Source organism: Acomys russatus, chromosome 1 (assembly GCF_903995435.1).
Source record: "Acomys russatus chromosome 1, mAcoRus1.1, whole genome shotgun sequence".
Lineage (NCBI taxonomy): Eukaryota > Metazoa > Chordata > Mammalia > Rodentia > Muridae > Acomys > Acomys russatus.
Window position 1 is genome coordinate 10,451,057 of NC_067137.1, and position 26,670 is coordinate 10,477,726.

At 40.2% G+C, this 26,670-nt stretch overlaps 1 protein-coding gene across 2 annotated transcripts in view; it reads right to left on the reverse strand.

The window, feature by feature from the left end:
• The window catches only part of Eml4 (EMAP like 4), a 109,274-nt gene that overhangs the window by 41,093 nt on the left and 41,511 nt on the right, over positions 1-26,670 (reverse strand). For both annotated transcript variants that reach the window (XM_051162097.1, XM_051162035.1), the window contains exons 2-3: positions 9,154-9,336; positions 3,832-3,961 (exon numbers count right to left, since the gene is read on the reverse strand). In XM_051162097.1, coding sequence (XP_051018054.1) covers positions 3,832-3,961; positions 9,154-9,336 — 313 coding nt within the window. The remainder of the gene's footprint in view (positions 1-3,831; positions 3,962-9,153; positions 9,337-26,670) is intronic.

Consider the following 26,670-nt stretch of genomic DNA (forward strand, 5'->3'; position numbering starts at 1 on the left):
CCTGGTCTACAGAGAGAGAGAGAGTTCCAGGATAGCCAAGGCCATACAGAGAAATCCTGTCTCGAAAAACAACAATAACAAAAAAATACTTAATAAAGAGTTAAATTTTCAAAATCTAAGGCACTAATGCATCCTATGAAGATTGCCTTTTGGACAGAAGTGACCGCTAATGAATTCTGTAATTTCGGCAGATTTTGATGGGACATAGAAACTCTCTTGACTGACTTCAACTTATCCAAATTAGAGCATTAAGGGCACTTTGCATTACTTGTTGAAACAGTAACAGATGGCACACTAAGTGCTCATGTTTAACAGACTAGTGCCGAGCTCCTCCGCTCTGCCAACTGAGGCTTCTCTCTGGGGGAGAAGAGAAGGGTGGACTGTGGTATTGAGCATCAATTCAGGTCTCACATATGCTAGCTAAGCACTCTCTTGATGAGCTACACCCCAAGTCCCCATCAAGAGTTTTAATCTTCCTGAAAATGTATGGTTATTTTATATCTGTTAACACTAAGTTGTTACTTTAATTATAAAAGGTAAGTATAAAAAAACCTAAACCATACATAAAAAGAAAACTGCAGTTTTGTAAAAACCAAGTTTAATGCTTTGGAATGACTATAAGAAAAGTTACTATAAAGGCTGTGAGGGGCTGGAGAGATGGCTCAGCTGTTAAGAGTGCCTGTTGTTCTTCCAGAGGACCAGAGTTCAATTTTTAGCATCCATATCAGGTGGTTAAAAACACCATTCCAACTCTAGTGGGATTCAACGAACTTGAACACAAATATACACACTCTCTCACATACACGTATGTATACACATAGGTGAAAATATTTTTAAAAGTATACTCTTGGGGCTGGAGAGATGGCTCAGAGGTTAAGAGCACTGCCTGCTCTTCCAAAGGTCTTGAGTTCAATTCCCAGCAACCACATGGTGGCTCACAGCCATATATAATGTGATCTGATCTGGCATGTACATACATACACAGGCAGAGCACTGTATACACAATAAATAAATACATAAATAATCTTTTTTTTAAAAGTAAGCTCTTTTTAAAAAAATGCTACTAAATAAAGGTGAAACAATTTTTAAAGTCACTCTATTGTTTTGTCGGTTTTACATTTCTTATTCTAATTTTAAAACTAAGAATTATGAAGTTACCTATACGTACATTTCCTATAAGACAGTCAACAAATTTGATCAGAGATGCATTCTTTGAAAAGAGGAAGGACTGTTCTGACAAATGACTACATACGAACATATGTGGTGGTGCAGCCTGGTCTACAAAGGGAGTTCCAGGACAGCCAGGGCTGTTATACATTAAAACCCTGTCTCAACCAAACCAAAACCAAGCCCCAGCATACAGTCTCAACTGCATCAGTAACACTGAGCGGTAATAGAGGATGGACTCAAGACTTTTGTTCCAATACTGAAAAGGCCAAAAACTGTAAATGCTCTATAGTTCTTAAGCAAAACACATTTAAATTTTGTAATGTCTGTCACAAATATACATATACAACACATGCACACACACATAGTCGGCATCACTCCACTATCACACCGTAATAGTCAAAAATGCAGCAAGATCATTCTGACTTTGACATTTCTAAATCTGATTCATTTTTGGTATCTTTGTACCTGCCCCTGATTACTGACTCTATGTTCACTTTTTAAAGGAGTGTGTGCTAAAAAACAAATTCTCACCAGCAAAGTATCAGATTAAACCTTAAAATTAAAAATCTGGGCCTGGAGACGGTGAGTGGGTAAAGTGGCTGCTGTGTTCAGTGTGAGGATGTTGAGTTTGGAGCTCTAGCTCCCATGAAAAAGCCATGCACGGCAGTAGTCACCTGTAACACAGCACTGGAGGTGGGGGCAGGGATGGACGGGTCCCAGTGTCTTGGGGGCCATCCAATCTAGGCAAAACTGCAACTACAGGTTCAGTAAGAAGCCCTGCCTCAAAAGCTAAGGCAAGGAATGATAAATACCAACCATCTATCCACATATGCAGATAGAGAAGTGCATACATGTATACATGCATGCATATATACCAAACCAAAAGAAAAAAGAAAAACAGAGGAAGGAAGGAAGGAAGGAAGGAAGGAAGGAAGGAAGGAAGGTAGGTAGATTTTATTTCTTTTGTATTGGTCTTCAAACTATCCTTTATGGGTTTTGGGTTTTCCTTTTGGGTTACTTAGAAGCTAATCCAGTGGCCCTGCAAAATAATAGAATGAAATCAGATGGTCCTAGGTCATTGTTACTATTGTGCTGAGCAGTACAATGTGACAGTACAGCAGCTATTTAAGAAAACCAGCTGAAGCCGGGTGGTGGTGGCACATGCCTTTAGTCCCAGCACTCGGGAGGCAGAGGCAGGAGGATCTCTGTGAGTTCAAAGCCAGCCTGGTCTATCTACAGATAGAGTTCCAGGACAGCCAGGGCTATACAGAGAAACCCTATGTTGAAAAACAAAAACAAAAAAACAAACAAGCAACTCCCCCACCGTTCCCCCCCCCAAACAAAAGAAAAAGAAAAAAAGCCAGCTGAAACTAACTGTTGCTGAATAAAATACGGATGCATGGATGTCAGCTGCATGCGGTGGTATGCAGCTTTAATCCAGCACTCAGGGAGGTGGTGGCGGCAGACAGATTTCTGTGAGTTTGAGGTCAGCCTGGTCTACAGAGTGAGGCAGGACAGCCAAGGCTACACAGAGAAACCATGTCTCAACCCTCCCACCACCAAAAGGAAGATGCTTATTAAAAATTATATAAAAGGGCTAGAGAGACAAGCACTTAAGAGCCCTTGCTGCTCTTGCACATGACCTGGGTTTGGTTTTCAGCACCCACATGGCAACTCACAATCACCAGGAACTCCAGTTACAAGGGGTTCCAAGATCCTCTTCTAGTCGGTACTGCGGATGTACTCACCCAAAGACAAAACATAATTCAACAATTTTGAAAAAACCATATTATAAATTTTTACTATGAATGCTTTATTATAATGTTCTCTCCTGAAAAATGAAGCAGAGGTAATTTTAGCATTCTTTGAAAGGGGAGATAAATCTAGATTCTGTAATGACATTAGCCTCTGGAAGAGATTTTTAAAGAACTGAAGACCTTGTTACTTCACCATTGTGTAGTCAGCTGTGGTTCCACCTCTGCGCTCCACACTATGAGCCACTCCCTCACTGGCGTTAGTTTACATCAGCATACATCGTCTACTTTTTAAACCATTTTCCCTCTATACATCATCAAACAACTGAACCTGTTCTATGTAGCAGATTTCCTATAACCTTTCCAAACTCCATGTGCTAGCATTTTTAAAAAGAAGTTGACAAACATCATTTAAGCACTATCACTGGGACGGTGAATTATGTTGAATTAACTGATGAGCACATGGAATCCAAGTCTATAATGTACTGGAACATGTATAAGTAACTCCAGCATCCTTCTGCCCCTACTAGCCCTCAACATGCAGACAGATGCACACCACTATTAGAATACTCTATTTTGGCCTTTAAAATGTTATATATCAAATATGTTACTTGTTAAGAAAATTTATATACTTTCATGAAATATATCAGTAAATTCTTGCTGAAAAACAAACAACAGTAACAACAAATTTTCAGGAAATAAAATGGCTCTCTCTCTTAAGAGCAAAAAGCTTCTTGAATAAAAATTGGTAAGTGTGATTAATTTAGTAAGCACAGTATACTCAGGCGAGGTGCCTCATGTACACCGACTCCCATAGGCCTCTACTTGTAATTCTTTATATGAGTCGCATAATTTACCACGCACAGTTGTGCACTGTCAGAGCCGCCAACCCATGACAATCAGGTACCTTTTAGCAGCAGAAGAAAGAGTTTCTTTTCTTGCTATTGATACAGGGCTGGTGTGATTCTGTTTTCTATTTATACCACTTCCATTGGTTATACAGGACATGGAAATAGCTTCTCGAAGGCTTGGCTGGCCTAAAATAGTCAAGAAAAAAAAAAAAAAAAACTGTAACAAATTTCAAAATATTCCTTAAAGAGCACAGTTTTAAAAATTGAGTCTATTAGTGTTTAGAAAGAGTGAGTGGATGGCTCCACTCTGAGCATTCATTGACTGGCACTACTGTCTTGAGATTTAATATCATGTATGTAGACCAACAGGAAAGCTATACTGAGTTGCTGGGATGCTAGGACCATACACTTAGCTCATGACACAACCATAGACTTTAAATTCCCAATATCATACATGTCAAATTTTAGAGGGCTATTCTATATAAACAAAGTTTAACTGTATAAAGTAACTTACAGTAAGTGGTATGGAATAAATGTCTGGTGGGTAGGCAGGCAGGCAGTTGTGGTCAGAAGAGTCAAAGCCACAGACTAAATAGGCCTATTTACTACGAGCCAGGTTTATTTAACAACTGAGAATAGAGCACAGCTACGGACTCAAGCAAAATGAACTGTTTAACTAAGACAATCTCATGTTAGTCTTTCTTTACAAAAACATACAATTAAAGTTGTACACGTGTGGACTAAAATATTCAGCATTCAGGAGTATTTCAAACCTGGTGATTTAACAGCTTTTCGTAGTGCCCGGGGACTAACCTGTACCTTAACTACCTAAGGAGTGTCAGTGCCCCAGATCCTACCACAGATGGACAAGCCAGAAGAAAGGGGAGAGCAGCTGCATTCAGTTTTTGAAGCTTCTTGGGAAGGTACTTAGTAAGAGAACTCCCCCCTCAAATTATAGTAATTTTTGCTATAACATCTAGCACTAGTATGCTACACAGGTGACTTCTTGTATGGGCGACATTTTAAAATTACTATGGTGAAATACTTTAGCACTTAAAAATGTTCTGATCACTAGCATTTACCATATTTGCAAGGCTGTGATGGGCAAAATGTTGGTCAGGGGAAAAGGTAAAAATGGCCCGAAGCGGAAAACCTCTGATGGTCAAACTCTTATTTACCTGAGGCTCACTGTCATGTGCTCAATGACTCTACAACCTCTTCCAGCAATACACCCCTATCAAATTTTATCTTCTCTATTTGCAATTATTTTGGAACGTTTCCCTTTTCCTTGCCTCACAGTAAGACATACCATCCGTCCCTTTAACTCCTAGCCACTGTTTCTGGACTCTTACATAGGAACAGCCCCGTTGCTTGGTCTAAGACAATAGCCACCAACGTATTTCTAGACACTGAAGTCTCAGAGCTGCTGTCTGGATAGAAGAAATCCTCTCATTTTCTGACACAATTCTCCCTGACTTTAGTTTAATGCTCCCATAAAGAGATTCACACCTTACCACCTTGACTAATGCAACTTACCTATTAACGACCTATGACAACCCTCGCCATCCCCCACGTTCTAAGGGATAGGAACTAAATGACTGTCTATGGCTTTACAACATCCTAAATTCTACATAACAAGGCCTGAGCTCCTATTACATTTCAATATTTTTTCTGGGTTCTTCTATTTCTCAAGAGGTGACTAGTGTTTTATATCTTTGGTTTGTCAAGTTTCCTTGGTTTGAAAACACTGACTGCTACCTTTAGATGAATGTGGTTTTACTTCTAAACTATTCTGTGCTAATAGCTTATCTTTGTATAATGCCAACAGGCTGCACCGTCAAACAATGTTCACTGGGTCATGCCCTCCCCACGAGGTCCTAATAGGTTTCCCAGGTACTGGCTGTGGCGTAATTTGTCTTCCTGGCAGCTAAAATTGCCCTAGTGTTCTCTGGACTTTCCTTCATGCTCCAAAGTACAGGTAATCTTCTTTTGGCAACAATTCAGCTGTAACTAGTACATATGCTATGAATATATGTGATCAAAAGGAAAGAATCTTTGCTGCAGAAGGTATATGAGAACTTAAATAACTGGCCACCTTAAAAACAAACAAACAAAAACTCTATTGGGTAAACTGCCCACCTTGGTTAAGTGTCTAGAATAAAATACACAAGAAAAATATGGGCTAAGTTTTTTAGTACATGGAATAAGATAAACTAAGAGAAAAGAAGTAAATATGCTTCAGTAGCTAGTTAGCGGTGCTTCTGATTTTGGCATTTAGATGACAGAATTCTGATTAAGTCACTTAGATGTACATACATCATTACTACTTACTGCTAGCAATACTTGAAGCCAAGTTATGCTCACCATATCACTACTCTCTACCCACACAATGTGACAGCTATCCTCAGCAGCAGTGACGGCGGCCCTCTTAACCAGTGTCATAAAAAAGGCTCTTACTCTACTCATCCAGAGGTTTACTCTGATTTCTAAGGAAAAAGTGTCTTAAGAAGAAAATAGTGCAGCATAAGTTGGTCACTGTCCCATCAATAGCTTATGGGAAAGTGACTACAGAAACACTCCTTATCTGACGGCATTCTGCTTTTATCTGAAACCACAATCTTCATGTACTCAAGGCCCCTCCTGCATTAGCTGCAATATTACTTAAAATACCTCACACAATGTAGATGCCATGTAAGTTCAGACTATACTCTATTGTTCAAGGGAATGTAACACAAAAATCTATAGATGTTTAACATATGTGCAGGAAATAGGTTTAACATATTTCCTCCCTGAATATTTCTGAATGCTGGCTGGCTGAATCTACAGATATGAAAACCTACAGATGCAGTACTGACTGTACTTAGTTTTAAAAGAAACTAAAAACTTGACATAGTAGATCAGAGTTGTCCACAGTACAAGAAATAATTTTACTTTTTAATTAAATTTTAATAGTATTTTAACAGCTGTTTTATGAAAAATTTCAATTTGAAAACATTTTGCTTAAAACATTTATTCAGATTTTCATATCATTAATATGTATTAATTCTACTAATTAAAAACTGACACCTGATTTTAGTTGCTGTGATGATATACTATATACAAATCCCAAGAGAAATAGAAACCTGCTTAGAGTTTTTACTAACAGAACTTCTCATCGTGTCTGATTACCAGTATGGGAAAATGTAATTAGACAAAATCTCCCCTAATGAGAAAAAAGTGATTAATCTAACTGAGAAATGTGCCTGGGATCACAGGCGTGTATCACCACTCCTGTGGCTAAGACTTGATTTTTAAATGAGGATTTTGAAAGCTGGGCATGGTGGTGCACAGCTTTAATCCCAGCACTCAGGAGGCAGAGACAGGAGATCTCTGTGAGTTCAAGGCCAGTCTGGTCTACAAAGAGAGTCCAGGGCTCTGTTACACAGAGAAACCCTATCTATCTCGAACCCACCCCCAATCAATTCTTAAGCAAATAATTTGTTGCTGTCTCAACTGCAGCAGTCTTCAAAGTTGATTCTCAAAAGATATAAAATGAAAGAAAAATTTTAAAAAGTAAAAACATTATGCAAAGACGTTCCTACCAGGCCATCCCTCCAGGCCGTCTTTTGGATTTTTAAAGATAGGGCTTCTCCTTGGCTGTCCTGGAACTAGCTCTGTAGACTAGGCTGGCCTAGAACTCACAGAGATTCCTCTGCCTCTGGCTCCTGAGTACTGGGACTATAGGTGTGCGCCACCACGCCTAGTCTATACAGCACCTTAAAACGTAAGAAGTATACAATAGGGCTGGGTTTACATATAGCTTAGCAGTATAATATTTGCTTAGGATGCATGAGGCCTTCAGTTACATCCTTAGCACCATAAATAAATGAATAATATTAAACCTGGCCTTCAATTTAGCATCCTTTTATAGTTACTAGCATCTTTTCCTTTTGAGCAATTTTTTAAAAGTCGCTATTTGTTTGTTTGTTTGTTTTGAGACAGGGTCTTTCTGTATAGCCTTGGCTGTCCTGGACTCTCTTTGTAGACCACGCTGGCCTCAAACTCACAGCGATCTGCCTGCCTCTGCCTCCCAAGTGCTGGGATTAAAGATGTGCGCCACCACTGCCTGACAAAGTCTTTGTTCTTAATTCTACAATTTTCCTCAATTATATTTCTCAAAATACTAGATTTTCAATACTACCGTTCCACTAAAATTGCTTTTATAGAGGTTTCTAGTATTTTCACAGACATCAAACTCCAAGTGTTACTTCTCAATCTATTTTTAGTTGCCCTCTCTATTATAGCTGACAACTTACATCACTGATGCTATGTTGGGCTCTCTTGTTTTATATTCCTTTCTATTACACCAACTTTCATCTATGAGTTAGAGTCCCAAATCTCAATAGCTACCAGCAGCAAGAATACCACACCTGCATTTCAACTACCTCCGAATGCCCACTCATTCAATAGCACGTAGATTATACACCACACACAGATGCCACATACTGGATTCATAATTTTGAACTCCCAGCTGTGCTGTGAATATCTGGAGTAATGTGGCACTTGGATCTATATCTTGCTCTAGTCTTCCTGACTTAGTTATCTGGCTAAAGCAGTACAAACCTCCCTTTTCCAAACACTACTTGATTAATTTGAAATAATTAGAAATTCTTGGTGGCTGAGGAGCAACAACAACAAAAAAGGCTACATCTATTTTAAATGGGCGCAGCAGCCTCCTAAGGACTGTTTTCTTCAACTCTGAAAACAATAACTGATGTTAAAATCCACACTATGCTGAGGTTGACAATAATTTAACTACTGACCACAGAAGGCTTAGGGTGAAGCTAGTTAAATTACAATGATTTTAATCATGTTTCTGTAATAAATACATTGAATACCTAGCTTTATTTAAGAGAGGAAGCTCAAAAAGGTTCAGTTCTTACCCTCGGCAAATTTATTATCTGGTTAGAAATATTATGGTGGAAGAGCCTGTAAGTGAAGTCAGTGGTATTACAGAGTTCGCAATTAAAATAATAAAGAATGGGCTAGACGTGGTGGCACCCGCCTTTAATCCCAGCACTTGGGAGGCAGAGGCAGGTGGATCTCTCTGAGTTCGAGGCCAGCCTGGTCTACTGAGTGAGTCTAGGACAGCCAAGGCTACACAGAGACACCTTGTCTCAAAAACCAACAACCAAACAAACAAATGAATAAGGAAAGACAGGCAGGCAGGCAGGCAGGAAGGAAGGATGAATGAACTTACTTTTAAAATTTGGGAGGATAAAGGAACCTGTTATAGTCACAATTGATCCAAGAAAACAAATTGTTTTGTATTTCTAACTTCAATTTTTAGAAGAAAAGGCCAGAAAATACAAACTCTTCTTTGCCACCCACATAGTTACCTTTACTTGGCACAGACTTTTTCACTGAGGCTACATGATCTTCAGAGATTGCAAGACGCCTCAAAACATCAGCCAAAGCTGCCTTTAGCACAGTGATTTCATCTTCTTGTTGCTGAACTCGGGACTCAAGAGCTGAGAGGCGGTCTTGAACATCAGAGGTACTTGCAGCAGAAATACTATCATCTAAAAAAGAAAATATTGACTATTTTAAAACCTGACTGCTCGAGAAAGAATTTCCTTCTGGTAAGAAAACTATACCAACTTTAATTTAAAAAAAAAAAGGAAAACAAACCAACAATAATTGTGCCTTGTTTGTAATGGCTTTCCCCCTTCCGGTGATAACACCTTAGTTTTCTAACTAAATGTTCCCTACAAACATTATTTTATAGACACAAGAATAGTTTTTAAGAGCAAACTATCCAAGTCCTGCCTTTTATTATCTATCCGTTATCATGATCCGTCCTCTATCTCTAGGAAAACAAGACAGCAAACCCTCAAACCCAGGCCCCACCACTGACCGGAAGGCCTCATTCCCTTATTTTTACCATAGGTAGCACTCTTCTGCCACCAATTAAAAACATGGACTTAACTAAAGAGTTTGCTGTTCTTCCTCTCTCCTAACAGTCCAATTTCTTTTTAAGAGTAACGGCTGGGTGTGGTGGCACATGCTGTCATCTCTGCACTCTAGAGGCAGGAGGATTGGCTCAACTTCAAGCCAGCCTGGGATTTATCACCAGACCTACAGAATAGAAGAGAACCAACTTCCACAAATTTCTTCTGACCTCCACACATACTGTAGCACAGTGCATACTTCTGCCACAAATACATAAATAAATGTAAAATTAAAATAAACAAAGCAGTAGCAACAACAGGAATAAAATAAATCAAAACCAATAAGGAAAAATAAAAGATGCTGTTTGCTCTATAAAGCTGCTATATAGGTATACAACAACAAAGATTATTTTAAATAAGCTTTAACTATAACATTATTAAATGCTTCCAAAGCTACTTAACTTTAGAGCCCACTAATTTGCTGGGTCAGTTAGAATAGAAAGATCAAATGCTACTAATTAATTCCAATATAAGCAGAAAAATGCTGGGAGAAACACTGACTTAATAGACACATTTGACCTACTACTTGGATCAGAGTACAACTTAAACTAAGTAAGCCATCAGACACTAGGGCAGGGTGTGCCATTTTCCACAAGCTGAAACAATATACATGGATTTTCTTAAACAGTTAATTCCAAGACTGAGTTACACACTACCATGACCTCTTCAGCATTTTCAAACCAAACCTATGTAGCACTCAACATTCACCCTGAGACCACATGGACCACCTGACCTCGCAGGGGCAGGTGATCCCTTTGCCTTGAGTGGGATTTCAGTGACAATCTTGAAGAGACAACAGTACTGGGGGAAATGCTGGGTTTTGTCTTTATCTTGGGCTTCAAGTTCTAGTTCTATATTAATTACATTTATTTTAGTTCTATGAAACTTCCTTTCTGAAGAAAGCATAACAATAAAGTACAGAGGGTAAAAATTGAGAGCCTTGTCACATCTGTTACATGAAACAGCAGGTATGTCACAATCTGGGGTGGTTTAACCAAGGATTGGTAAGAATAACTCCTGTCATCTCATAATTTTTATGTCTTCTTAACTTTTTTTCCCTAACATATTACTGTGACCATATTATTGTGACCTTCTCATACAGGCACAGAATGTACTTTGACCACATTTGCACGCACTACCCTCTTATCCTCTCCAGCCCCTGCTGCTTCCTTCCCTCCTTCCCTTGGTGTGTGTGTGTAACTGAGTTTCATTAGGGCTAGTCACAGAAGTGTTTACAGGATCATAGGCACTGTAAATTTTTATTTATACATGCATGTGTATAATTTATATACACACAGCCGGTTGTGGTGGTCCTTACCCTTGGCAAATGTATTATATAGTTAGAAATACCATGGTGAAAAAGCCTGTAAGAGAAGTCAGTGGCATTACACAGAGTTTCCAATTAAAACAATAAATAAAGAATAAGGCACACCTTTAATCCCAGGACTCAGAGAGGCACAGGCAGGTGGATCTGTGAGTTCAAGGTCAACCTGGTCTACAAAGCAAGTCATGGAGGCTATACAGAGAAACCCTATCTCGAAACACCAACCCCTCCTGCAAACACACACACAGAGACATGTGTGGTAGGCTCATCCCTGCCTGCGTATGTACAGTCCAGAGGCTGACATTAAGTACTTTGCTCTGTCACTCTGCATGGTAATTCTTGTTTCTCAACTGACCCTGGACGTCACTGACTGGCCTGGCATCCCCCAGCCCTGCGCCTCCAGCATTGGGCTATACACATACCCCGCTGTACCCCGCTTTCATACAGATACTTGGGATCCGAACTCAGGTCCTCATCCGTGTGCTACAGAGCCATCCCCTAGCTAAGCAGCTTTATACTGCTGTTTCCTTTATTTTTTTACCCATTCCCCAGCACCCCCCTCACCCCTTTTACACCCTATTCCCCTCCCCTAGACCTGTGACAGATCCCGAGGAGACCTGATAATCTGTGGCCATGTGGGGTGGGGGAGGAGGTCCCTGAACTTTCGTGAAATTACCTTTTTAGGTGCGCGTGGGTTTCCCTAGAGCAAAGCCTGGGGAACTATGGAAATCGCAGCAGAGACAATTTTTAAATGAAAATTTAAGAAAGGAAAACAACTCTTAGTATCCCAGCAGTTCAAAAGGAGAATGAGGACTATAAAGAAAAGATAGTGAACTTATCAATAGACACTATTTAACACAAAGGGGAAAGTGTAAACATAGCACCGGGACTAATATTTTGTGTTCCTGGTGTCTCAGTTGGTAAACATTAAAGGTCTTGTGGCTGGGGGAGGGGGAGGGGTAGATCTGACTAGTAGCTAGACTTCCAAAGCTGTTAAGTTAAATTTTACAGTCATTTAAAATGGGTATATTGAAACCCTGCAATCATATGCAAAAATATATAAATAAAGCAGATTAAAATACCAAGGCAAAAATCTAAAAATGTCAGTAACATAAAATGTTTATATACCCAAAGTAGGAACTACTTCATAAGCAAGAAAAAGAAAGGAACAACTACTCATACCAGCTTAACTACATGGAATTCAGAATGCATACACACAATAGACACTCCTAACAGACAGGGCAATCACTAGGAAAGGATCAGCATCGCAGATAAACAATTCCTACAAATCACATTTTTTGTTTTGTTTTGTTTTTTAAGGTGTCGTCGCCCCCAGACTCACACAGGGTTTCTCTGTGCAGCCCTGGCTGTCCTAGACTCACTCTGTAGACAGGCTGGCCTTGAACTCGTAGAGATCCTCCTGCCTTTGCCTCGGGGACTGGGATTCAAGGGGTGAGCCACCACACCCTGCTACAAATCAGTTCTTAAAAGCAGTACAGAGAAAACTGACAAAAGCCTGAATATCTCACGGAAAAGGAAGCATTACAAACGTTGAATAGAAAAACGGGATGAGGCTTTAGTACATCGTTAAACTTGGCAAGGAAAGCTGCAACCACACAGAATGCTGTTTATGCAGGTGTGTCCAGGGTAGGGAAACCTTTTTCTTTTCTATAGAAGTTATTATTTTGTGCATATTTATGCAGGGTGGGAGTGACTTCTCTACAGAAGTTAAGGTGAGATGAATAGATCACACTGATTTACTCACTTTTTGGTGGAAAGCAATGGAACTATTTTTGGAAATTAAATTCCAAAACAGATAAACATGAAGTTGTATTCCCAAAGAGTTGTGAGGTTTTACAGCATGCAAACAAGAAAATTGCAAGGTTTTAATAATATAATCCTAAACTCTATTACATGACAATCTATTTTTTTTTAAAGCCCATCTATAAAAGGTTCCTGATGTAAACAGGCAGGTTGACTTCAAACTCAGAGATCTGGGCCACCATTCCTGACGCTACGAAGTTCTCATCAGACAGAACAGCAATGGCAGATTCCACAGGAACATTAGAAATGTCCAGAGTGAGAAGCCATTACAACACATATTGTTTACAGTTAGAGAACTATACTAACTCAAATGACAGTCAGTAGCAGCTAATCAAATAAGTCACTATACTCTGGCATGTCACACAGATCTTAAAAAAGAGTGCATTTATAATCACAAACGTATGTAATAGGAAGGAACAGACTACAGAGGAAGAACTGCAGCACAGCGTCAATGTCGTAATCGTACCATGGTTCAGTTGTTAAGTACACACACACATGGAAATGCTAAGATCAAGCAAGTCTCTGGGAAATAGGACCTCAGAGAAATTTTCTTTAACTTTAGACTTTTCTAGCCTCCCCCCCAAGACAAAACTGTAAGCAAAAAAAATTTTTTTGTTTGTTTTTGGTGTTTGGACACAGAAACGGTTTCTCTATGTAGCCTTGACTGTCCTGAACTCTGTAGACCAGGCTGGCCTGGAACTCAGAGATCTGCCAATCTCTGCCTCTGGTGCTGGGGCTAAAACTTGAGGGCATGCACACACACTGTTTTGGAGAGGGCATGAGGTCTTCCTGCTCACTGATAAGGACTAGAGAGACCAGGAATGCTAAGCACTTGGGCTGTCTCTACCCACAAGGCTGGGAGTAGAGGATGCTAACAGCCAGGCCACACCTCAATCCCCCAGATCAGTATGTTTATCCCAGACTTTCTTCCACAGACTTTCATCTTAAGCATTGTCTCTTAGCCAATAAAACCCATCCTTGAGTGGGTGGGTGGGGTGGGGGATATGTCACTTTATAGCCTGCTGACCAGTCAGAAACCACACCAGATCCTATGCCCTCAAGCTACAGAACTCATCTTCATGTGAGAAGCCTCAAGTATTTTTCAGAAGGTTTTGATATAGTCTTGATGTATTGTGAACATGGAATTGAGATAATTGTTTGTCAACAAACTTTTTTCCAAAATTGTACTATACTTAAATATGTCTAAAATATGCTCCCTGGTGTCAGACTCTAGAAGTTTGAACCCACATCAGCTAACTGAGTTGTGCTGAGCGAGATTTCCTTCTTGCCTTGAAAGACTCCTTGGTCTGCTGGCAGTGATGCTTGTAGGGACCTCTTAATTTTTTAAATAAGAGAGCAAAGTAAAATTATGCTATAATATAAGCCTATTTAATATCATATCTAAATTTTCAGTTCAAGTTCAGTTAACTTACAGACATTTTAGTCACTAAGTGTAAATATGGTAGTCAAAAGCATTATTACCAGTAATGAGAGGAACAGAATCATTACAAAGTACTCAAAGCTCTTCAAATATTACTTCTTAAAGACACAATAAAATCTACAATTAATTCGTCACATTAGTGAATTAGGTAGCTCTTTTTTTTCTACTTGCTGAGCCATTTCATCAGCCCTCAGCTAAGTAACTTACCCTTATTGTTTGACTATTAATTGGAACTGGTTGTCACTAAATATGACTGCCTGAGTGGAAGCGACTTAAGTCCTTATCGAGACGTCAATGCCACTACATATTCTGCAATAACTAAGATTAATTCTAGGAAATAACTGTAAAACGATGCATATATAAAAACACAAATGCACATATGGAGATATGCATGCTCATGCAGGAATTAACATTTTCTACTATCTTAGTATTCTGCGTCCAAAGTAAAATTCTTCTTAACTAAACCATATATTTAATTTTTAAAAATTCAGGTGCTTTAGATTTGTAATAAAGAGCATTTAAATGTAAATGACCTGTTTAGCAATGTGAAATAATGCTAAATATTTAGCCATATGAAAGCAAGACTCCTTTCTGACTTAGGAAATAAAATAATAAAAGAAATACTTTGTGGTGGTTCCCCCATAGGCTCATATTCATATATTTGAATGCTTAGTTATCAGAGAGTGACACTATTTGAAAAGATTAGGAGGTGTGGTCTTGTTGGGAGGATCAGTTACTTTCCCAGCACCTTACTCCCCACCATGCCTAACATGAACTAAGCCTCTGAAACTGTAAGCCAAGCCCTCATTAAGCGCTTTCTTTCATGAGTGTTGCCATGGTCGTGGTGCCTCTTCACAGCAACAGAACACTGGCTAAGATATGTTTGTTTTCTACTTTTAAAAAGTAAGCTTTTTTTTTTTTCCTTGTAAGCTACTGTCACTAAAAAGTCATCTGGCATATATCACAAGAAACTGTGTTTGGGCTGGAGGAATGGCTCAGAGGTTAAGAGCATCTGCTCTTCTTCCACTGGACCTGGGTTCAATCCCCAACACCCACACGGGAGATCACAACTGCCTGTAACTCGAGTTCCATGGGATCCAGAATCTTCACGTCGGCATACATGCAGGCAAAACATGAATGCACATGAAATTAAAAAATGTTTTTAAAGAAACTGTGTTTAAGAAAATGAAAAAAAAAAAAAAGTCATTTTACTGCTGTATCCAAGGATGTTGCCTAGTTTCAAAAAAGAACTGTATACTCATTAATTTAATACAAAATTTAAAACAGATGTACAGATAATTGTTTCTATGAGGGTTTTTGGTAGGACTTGAATGAAGGATGAATTACACAATCTGATTATTTAGGAGGAAATATTAATTAGTGTCCATTAAAAGCTAGTGCTTTAGCCCTTTCTCCTCAAGAATAATTTATTACAAACCTAACCATATTTCATAGGAGAAGAAAATCAAGTAGTGTAAAACCCACTTTGACCTCTGCACACATCTGTTCTGAGTCCTCAGTCCTTATTTAGATAAACACTTAAGCCATTATTGTCACGTATACTGAAGAGTGGGGAGAAGAATGGATCTCAATCTGTCCCCACCTCCAGCCTCTTACAGACCGCTCTCATCTGCGCACAGGAACCACACACTGAAGCGGACCGGCAAGCTGTCTTCCGCTCTTAACACGTCTGCTGTTTCCTGCCGCCTTCCCAGACACTCCAAGCAAACCCCAGCTCAGAATCTCACGGCATACTTGACATTCTGAGGAAATCCTCTGCACCCAGATGGCCTACCACAAAGCACTTCTATGTTGGCACACATAAAACATGGTTAGGAGAAAGCCATCCTCCAGTCCCTCTGCTCTCCGAGCTAAAGGTTTTCTACTTATTTATAAAGTGACATAGAAAAGCTCAAGGAAGTAAGCAAACGGTGATGTGCGTCCTAAGGCATTTGTTTTATGCTTCAACTGCTCAACTACTGCTTCAAATCCAAAGTTTTTCTCCTCCTGAAACAGCAACATAATACCATTTCTATAAATAAGTTTAGAAGGGCCAAAGTGAGCATTTTTTTTCCTTGTAGGAACTAAAGATAAACAATGTGTGTGCAAAGTGGCAAGTCCTATTTCCTTTTTCCTTTGGCTTTTGTTTAAAATGAAACCCTTTTGAAGTATAAAGAATAATCACTTTTAATTAATTTTAAAACATGAAATATTTACATCATATTTGATATCTTATAACCATAGACATAATCTAAAGCAACCTAAAGTAAACACAAGCAATATGACTATGTAAATACATCCACACTATTTAATAGCTGAAACTTAAACCAAACTGAGCACTAACAGCCAGGAACACAGGAGACTGCATCAGGATAAACGAGGCTGTAAGCAGAAAGAAGAGGAATGGGGGAAGCAGCAAGCATTATGGGAAAGAAAGTGGAGCCCCTAAAACAGACAAGAAGATTCCATTAAATAGTTCTGTTTTGATTAACAACTGTTACAGATCAGAGAACAGGGTTACTAGAGAGACTAACAGGCCTCAAGTGAGATGAGGAGTATGGAGTCTGTCTGAAACATTACAGATGAAGAAGCCTTCACGTTCTTGCTAAGGATTCATGAGGAGCTGGGAAGCAGCTGTGTGATTATACTTTAAGCGCCCCATTTCAGCCTCATTCTACAGTTCTTTATACTAAATGACAACAGCCCCACGAGGTTAAGGCTGTCCTGTTTTATAAGAATTGCTTTCTACCCAGGACAAACGTCTTTCTCTTGTGCTTTATGGCACAACCAACTCTTTTTTCTCCATCACACTTGAGTAGATAGAGCAATTCTTTTTTCTCAGATAAATCTGACTTTAGGCCAAAAAGCTGTGGTTCCTAGTCTTAGCTCAGTTTCCATGTTCAAGAACCATGTACTTAGCTGGGCACAGTGGTGCACACCTGTAATCCCAGCACTTGGGAGGCAGAGGCAGGCAGATCTCTGCGTTCAGGGCCAGCCTGGTCTACAAAGGGAGTCCAGGACAGGCAAGGCTACACAGAGAAACCCTGTCTCCGAAAGCCAGAGCAAACTATCTACTTTATCATTACAGGTGAACATCCCTCCTAAGAGATCTATTCAAACTCTTTCAAGTATTTGAATGCTATATCTAAAAATTGCCTAAGATGCCAAAGAAGGGGGCTGGAGATATGGTTTAGCGGCAGCGAGTACTTGCCTAGCACAAATGTGGCCTTGGATAGATTTCAGGATCAGAAAAAAAAGAAGAGGGGGGAGCAGAGGACAGAGTGGGGAAGGGGAGGAAGGGGAATGGGGGAGAGGGGCAAGAGGAGGGGAGAGCTGGTGGGAGAGGAGGAGGAGAGTGAGAAGGGCAAGACAGGAAACAGAAGAAAGGGGACAAGGAGAGGGAGGGAGGAGAGGTGGAGAAGGTGCAGAAAACAACTGTGACGGTTCATTTTCTTTGTCAAGGTCACTAGATTTAGAACCACCTGGGAGACAAAAGCCTCTGGGAGAGGATGTTTCTAAACTGGGTTGACACAGGAAGACCATCCTTACATGCAGGTGGTGCTTTCATGGGTTAGGGTTCAAGACTGAATAAAATGGAAAAAGTAGACTTTAGTCTGCTTGTCTCTGCTTCCTGACTGTAGATGCAATGAGAGCAGCGGCTTCAAGCACTGCCATCAGGCCTTTCCTACCATGATGAAATGAGGAACCCAAATAAACCCTGTTTCTCAAGCTGCTTGACAGTTATTTTGCCCCAGCAGTGAGAACAGTAACTAACAGAAGAACCTAAGGCACCTCAATCCCCAGCAACCTCTTCACTAGAAATTAGAAATGAACGGCTACTTGACCCTGAAGCAGTAGAAAGGTATGGTCTCTTGTGGGAAGAACTGTAAGCTTTGTCACAGGGGAAAGCAGTCGTGGCGGGCTTTGCCCTTGGACACACCACGGATACTCCCTGAGATTGACCTTGAGATAGGCTGAGTAGAGGCGTCCTGGACCTGGAATTCAGGAAACGGGGAGGCGGTGGGGGGAGGTGAGTATCAGCTAATGAAAGGTCAGCAAAAGAAAAGAATAACACATTTACTTAATTTAATGTAAAAGGGAACCTTCATACTGAAGACTCAAAGGCCCAAAGAAAATTATTTTTTATTGAGGAATACACCATGCCCCAAGCTACTGGATAAAAGCCGGATGAGCTAAATGCAGCACAGCCTGTCATTCAGATTCTTCCCGGCCTCGGTGGCATTCCTTCCTTCCAGGGATATACCAGGATCCATTCTGGAAGGAGAATCTACTATGAAGCATGATTGGTCAGAATTTACTAATGGCCAGCCCTTATACAGAATGGTGGGAAAAGTTAAAGTAATTAGAAGCATTACAGCCTGCTTTGGAGAAAGGGGTTTATCCTAATTTGCTTTTTGTTGCTGTGAGAAAATACTGACCACAACTAACCCAGGGAGGAAAGGTTTTTTTCAGCTCACAAGTTACAGTCCATCAAGGGAAACCAAGGCAAGAACTCACACAGAGAGCATCGAGGATCGCTGCCTACACGTCCCCTGGCTTGCTCAGCTAACCTTTCTCCACAGTCCATGCCCCTCTGCCACGGATGGTGCTTACAATTGGGCTGAGCCCTCCTTCTTCCCTTAGCAATTAAGAAAATGACCGGTACACAAGCTCATCGGATAGAAGCAACCCCTCAATTGAGAGTCCCTCTCGAGTCTGTCAGCTGAAGGTCAACTATGACAAGGGTTCAGTTCCCACCTTGAGGAAGACAAGTTCCTATTTCTCGGACGGACAGTGACAGACAGACAGACAGACAGACAGACACACACACACAGTTTTTTGTTTTGTTTATTTTTGTGGTTTTTCGAGTCAGGGTTTCTCTGTGTAGCCTTGACTGTCCTAGATTCACTTTGTAGACCAGGCTGGCCTTGAACTCAGAGATCCACCCACCTCTGCCTCCCAAGTTCTGGGATTAAAGGTGTGCACTACCACTGCCTGGCCTTCATGTTCTTATATGAAGGGGCATGAGAGGATGATAGAAGGTTAGAGATGTTGGCTGTAAGGTCCCTTTAATGTCTTTTAGTTCAGAGTTCTTAGCATGTCAAAATACTTGAGGGTATCATTTTCTGAACCTCAACTACTCTCTCTCCTTACTTTCAGTATTTTCAGTTTGCAGCTGTTTCTTTTGTTTTTCTAGACAGGATTTCTCTGCATAACAGCCTTGGCTGCCCTGGAACTTACTTTGTAGATCAGGCTGGCTTCAAACTCAAACTCAAAAAGATCCGCTCTGCCTCCTGAGTTCTGGGATTAAAGGTGTGTGCCACCATGCCTGGCTCAGTATGCAGTAGTTTTAATCTACGGATGTGGAATCCACTCACCACTATCTGTGCTTCAACATCTTTCCTTTATTCTTAGATTAAAGTCTCTTTATGGGGCCTCTGCTGCATGCCCTTTCCTGTCAGCACAAACCACTTGTCTGTTCGTTCTCTAACCCTGTAAATATGCTAGTCTCCATCTGAACAAACTTATAATCAGCCTTGCTTAGCACCCTCCACACCCTTACCCACTTTGTTTTGTAGCTGCCCCCGCCCTCGGTTTTTGTTTTCTTACCCATTTTCTTCTTCCTTTCCCATCCTCAGTCAGACTCTGTTAATTCTGCCTTTGTTTCCTAGTCCTCCTTCAGATTGAATTTCTTTTTCGGTATCCTTGTAATCTGTGGTGTTGTTTCTTCTTTCCTATATCTACATTATCTGCTAGTTCCCTGGCCTTCCCTATGGAATAAACTTGGCCCTATTCTGCTGTCATTTAAAGTCCTCCTGACCAAAAAATATAATAATAATAATAATAATAATAATAACAACAACAACAACAACAACAACAACATCATCCTCCTGACTCCAGTTATCAGTGGGGTGCCAATATTATTCCTGAATGTAAGTCTTCAGGTCTTCAGATCTTAAGCCATGATCTAAAGGTACTTCTGCTGCAGTGAACTCAAAGCCCTCATGTCCAAGCCAGCCCGCCCATCATCATTCTGATTCTCTATGCTGTTTCTTATCCTCTCTCCCTTACCTGGAGCATGCCACCTAACCATTTACTTAGCCAACCATGTAGCTAGCCTTTGGGGGGGGGGCGGGTAGGACAGCCTTAAGAGGCTCGTGCTACTTTTTAAAACAGGTAAAATATTCTTGTTCTCTTTTTAAGGGGGAGGGGACCACTGGGGAGACAGCTCGGTTGGCAAGGTGCTTGCTGTGCAAGAATGAAGACCTCAGTTTGCATCTCCAGCAGTCATGACATCTATAAACTGGGGCTGGGAAGATGGAGGGAGAGGATCTCTGAGACTTTCTGGGCAGTCAATCCAGCTAAATGAACAAGCCCTAGGTTCAGTGAGAGACCCTTTCTAAATTTAAAACAAGTAGAGGGCTGGGGAAAGAAGGCTGAGTGGTCAAGAACAACGGCTGCTTTTGCAAGGACCAGGGTTCAATTGCCAGCACCCATGTGGTAGCTGTAACTTTAATCTCAGGGAATATGACTGCCTTTTCTGGCCTCTATGGACTGGGCAGCACGCAAGTGCTGCACAGACACACATACAGGCAAAACACTCATACACATAAAACAAAATAAAGGTTAAAAAAATGTTAAGAAGGCGGTGGAGAATGATAGAAGCCCTTAAAATCAACCTTTGGCTTATGCACACACATAACGTGTATGAACATAAAACCGATAGAAAAATAATCACTTTAGCACAAGGTTCAAGAAAAGCCTGCTTTCTTTTTAAATAGATTCCTTTTCTTGAATTCCATGGAAAATTTTTGGCAATCTGTTAAAAGAATAAATTTTTTTATTTTTTTAATGGTCACATACTTCTTCATCCTCTTAAGATTATTTTAGGTGTATTAACAAGCTTGGATATATAGTGTACAGCATGACATTGATATGCACATATGCTACAAAGTATCAAGGTATGTATATCACTTCACATACATTCTTCAATTAAGACACTTAAATATGTTCTTGGGGATGGCGAGATGGCTCAGCAGATAAATGTGCTTGCCACACAAACCAGGTAACCTGAATGCAGTCCCTGGAACCCACGAAAAGGTAGAAGAAAACCAACTTCATGAAGTTATCTTCTGAGCCCATGCACTTGAACACACACAAATTTGGAAGAAAAACAAAACAAAACAAAAAACCCAAAAATCAAACACTTGTCCTCAGTAAATTTCCGAGTATACAACACACTGTCACTAATTTTACAAACTATGATGTAAATAAAACACAATGAATCTTCCTTGGAACCACCACTTTCTACCTGAAATTGTGTCCTTTAGCCTACATCTCCCCAGTCTCTACCACTATAGCCCGACTTCCAAGTCCTGGGTAAACACCATTTCTCGTGTATGAATTCAATGGTTTTAGGTTCCACATCAAGTGAAATCATATAAAATTGCCTTTATGTGTCTGGCTTTTTTCACTTAACACAATGCCCTCTCCAGGCTCATCCGTGTGCTGAAAATGGCAATACTTTCTGAAGAATGAAGTATCACAGTTTTGTTTTGTTTTGTTTTAAATCCAGTCACCTGTTGGTAGACACTTAAAATTGATCTCATATCTTGTCTACTGTGAATGGCGCTAAAACAAACATGGAAGTGTAGCAAACTTTGACAATACTGAATTTCATATCTTTTGAATATGTACCTAGGGGGACTGCAAGACTATATAGTAATACTATTTTAAAATCTTTAAGGAACTTTCATACTTTTGTCCATAATGGCTTTAAAAGCTATCAGGTTTTTGTTGTCTTTATTATGTGTCTTCTTAAATATATAATGGTAGCCAATCAAAGGTCAAGAAGTATACACATACATATGCATATATATATATACATAATTACATATACACATATAATAAAGATTCAGACCTTAGGAGTATACAGAATAGTCAGTAGATAAAATTTACTTTAATTTTTGTATGGCTATCAGACAAAACAAAATTCGTAAACTGTTTCCAATCCACCCACAAATATGTCCCAAAGCGGCACCACAGCCACAGGAGATAATAGCACATAACTACACAATTCAATTATAGCTCATTTGTTAATGTAACATTATTCTTTAAAAACAAAACAAATTTTTAGACTTTTGCATACTATTTACACATTTTGTATTTGGTAGCTAATTTGCCTATCACCATGTTAAATCTCAGGCTACACGATATCACACATGGCCGGGCATAGTGGCACACACCTTTAATCCCAGCACTCGGGAGGCAGATGGATCGCCGTGAGTTTGAGGCAAGCCTGGTCTACAAAGTGAGTCAAGGACAGCGAAGACTAACATAGAGAGACCCTGTCTCGGGAAAAAAAAAAAAAAAAGGAAGGAAGAAAGAAAGAAAGAGAAAAAAAAAGATATCACACATATAAGAAATATGTAAATACTGCCTATAAACCAACAAAAAATTATCAGCCCAATAGGAAACAAAGAAAAGATGGTAATAGGCCAACTTCTGTATTTATAGGAGGGAAACATGGGTCAGCTCACTGTTAAATAGGCACATAAAATTAAAACAAGATTATAATAAAGCATACTTAAAGGCCCAGTAGCACCAAAACCTGCTGAGATTCGGGCCACCTGCAATTCTCTATCTTCTGAGGGGAAGCACGTATTTACAAACCACTGCAAAGAAGGATCCAGCAAGATTTACTCAATTTAAAGCTACATTTATTCTATAATCCAGCAATTCCACTCATAAAAATGGACCAAGAATTTTAACATGCATTCTCTAAATCAGATAAGCAAATTATAACAAACTCAGGAGTTATGTAACCCATATGGACTGGTATACAACTGTAGAAAATGACAGACACACTCAAAAGTCCTATGAAATTCAGACCATTTTCTCAAGTGAGGAGTGTGGTTGTAATAGCTGATAACAGAGCTTGTACAGTCTAAATGTAGTTCCAGTAATCAAGCAATGTAGTTCACATTAACCGCTCATTCTCGCTGGAGAGACAGCTCAGCCGTTGAGAGCACATGCTGCTTTTGCAACAGGATCCAGGTTCAATTCCCAAAACCCACCTAATGGGTCACAACTACCTACAGCTTCAGTTCCGGGGATATGTTGACCTCGTTTGGCCTCCATCGGCTGCTGCATGCATGCATCTCACACACACTCACATGCACGCACACATTTTTTTGTTTTGTTTTGTTTTGTTTCTTCTTTTTTTTTGAGACAGGGTTCTGTAGGCTTAGATTTTTCAAAAACCTATTTTATTTAAGGTTCTTCAAAGCTTCTACCCCCATCAATCAGAGGTAGAAGAGAACAAAGGTAAATAGGGGTTTGTTTGTTTATTTTTTGCTTTTTAAAAAGATTAAGCAGTTCTCGTTTATTAAGATTCTTGCTTTCTTCAATTGCCCTTTACTTAAAAAGAAACTCTTTAGCTGGCAGTGGTGGCGCACGCCTTTAATCCCAGCACTTGGGAGGCAGAGGCAGTCCAGCTTGAGGCAGGACCTCTGACTGAGCCTGTCTTACACTAACTTAACTAGTCTGACATGCCCCGAGGCTTGTTCTGTCTCCACCCTGTCAGTGCTAGAATTACTGGCTCCTGGGCTCTGGGATCAAACTCAGGTGTGTGCTGGCACAGCAATAATCACTAACTGAACCCCAGGCTCACAGACACAATTTTATACAGTACAGTGCCATCCTAAGACAAATACTGAAAAAATGTTATTAAGATGCAGGAATACATAAAACAATAACCTGCCTGACTGGGGCACTGAATAATATATACTTACAGAAGTAACATTTGTCTTGTGAACACATCTGGTGACTGGATAGAAAGGAGTTCTAAACAGAAAATTTCAAAACAATACTCCGAAAATAACCTCAAATATTAAGATGATACTCTCAATATCTTACGATAAAATATGGATCATACATATAAAATATGTCCTGTATAATCTGTTTAATATATTTCCGCTTCTCTCTTTAAAATGGTAATTCCAGTGAGGCAGGAGAGATGCTCAGTGGTCAAAGCACTGACTGTTCTTGCAGAGGACCTGGGTTTCATTCCCAGCACCCACATGGCAGCTCACAGCTATCTGTAACTGCAGTTCCGTGAGAGCAGACAGCCTCTGCTGGCCTCTGCATGCACAAGATGCTTGTTGTGTACAGACATGGATGCAGGCAAAACACACATACACAATAAATAAATAAATAAATAGTAAACCAGTTACATGAAAATCTTAAATAATTATCAAAAGGGTAGAGTCAAATACTTACTATATCAAACGCCTACTAGCGCAGGTGGGCATGGTGGCACAGGCCTGTTACAGCAACCTGCAAACCACATACCAGAGACAGAAGGTGGGAAATCTAAGCTGCTACTACACAAGGAGTCTTTTGCATGTGCATCTGACTTTCAAGGAGCGTCAAAATAGTGTAGCATGCTTACGAAGGAGGCTTGTGAGTTTGACCTAGGCTATGTGAAGAAAACATATGCACACATGCATGCATGTACACACGTACCACAGGATGGGGAGCACTAAAAGCCAACACCAAAAACAACTCTAGGATAGAGTACCACAATGACTGAAGAAAGCATGCGTATACATACATACATACATACACACACACACACACACACACACACACACACACACACACACACACACACAACTTTACGGTGCATTACTGAGTGTCTGAGAAGAAAAGATTACTGTTTGCCCGTAGCTTAAGTCTCTAGTGTCTACCAAGACCAATGCACAGTTCTCCTAGTAAGAACACCAGCAACCACACTATGCAGCAACAGAAGAAAGTCACACAACTCAAGCTTCAATATTCCGAAGAGAAAGTATGTAGCTTTCCTGGAAGGGGGAAGAGTCCAACTTATTATTTGATCACTTTTAATATCCAAGTCTTGTAATAATCAGAAACAACCTGAAGCACACCGTATTTTATAGGCATATCTTTAGGTCTTAAAATTTGAAGAGACAGAGGGAATTACTGTTAGTTCAGATACTTTTAAACTATTTGTGCACCAACACAAGGATCCACCCGGCAAAGAGAAAACAGAAAGAAGGTGAGCTGCTACCACAAGCAGGCTGTGTGCATGTTCTCCGAGTATGCTGTGGTTAGCAGGCTCGTGCCCAGGCACCGCCATCTTCAGAAGATTCTCTACCAACCTGTACTACAACATTTAAAGGAAAAGTTCCTACAATTAGGAGAACTACTGATCAAGTTAAATAGTCTAGACACAAAACCATTAGGAGATGAATTAGACATCAGGAAAGGAAGTGAAAACATAGCGTTTTGTTTTACATTATGCCCAACTTGGAAAGCCATTTTTAAAAAAACTTCAACTTCTCAGAACTGAGCCAAGCAAGAAAGTGAGCAGAAAAGCTCAAAAAAGTCCAAACTAAAACTGCAAAGCACCAAAGGACAAAACACACTCATTTTCTTTTCTTTCTTTTGTTTTTTTGAGACAGAGTTTCTCTGTGTAACAGCCCTGGCTGTCCTAGACTCACTTTATAGACCAAGCTGGTCTTGAACTCACAGAGATCCAGCTGCCTCTGCCACCATACCTGGCTCAAAACCACTCATGTTCAAGAAGGTGGCTCTGGTCCTTTTAAGTAGCTTCTTAACTAAATGTTGTAGAACTTGACCCACACCGAAGTTTTCTAACTAGCAGCCAAGAACAAATTAGAAAGTGATCCAGGTACAGAAGACAACAAACTTACAACTAACTCACGCATGTGCACGCACATGTGTACACACACACACACAATTTTTATTTGTTTCATGAGACCAGGTCTCATACAGCCCAAGCTGCTGGCCTTGAACTCCTGACGGTCCTGCCTCAACCTATGAGTGCTGAGATGGCCTGGTCTATGTGATGCTGGGGTTAAAGCCAGTGCACATGTGTGCCGGGCAAGCACAGTACTCACTGCGTAGAGAGCATCTTGTGTGTGGATACACTATCTGTCCATTAAAAAGCCAGGGGCCCAGAGCTGAGTCAGGAAATACAAGGTGCGAGATCCAGCAGGAAGAGAGGATTGTGGGATAGAGCTAGGTGCAAAAGATTTGTCCAGGAAGATGTGAGGAGGACAGATACCTGAGCAAAGGTAAGTAGCCACATGGCAAAATGTAGATTAGTGTAAATGGGTTATTTTAAGTTATGAGCTAGTCAGAGAAAAGCCTAGCTATATGGATCATGTACTTGTAAATATAATTTGAATCTCCTGAGTGATTATTTTGGAAGCTTGGGGCTGGGAGGAAAAACACCCACAACACCACTGAGATAAACTCCCAGCCTCAA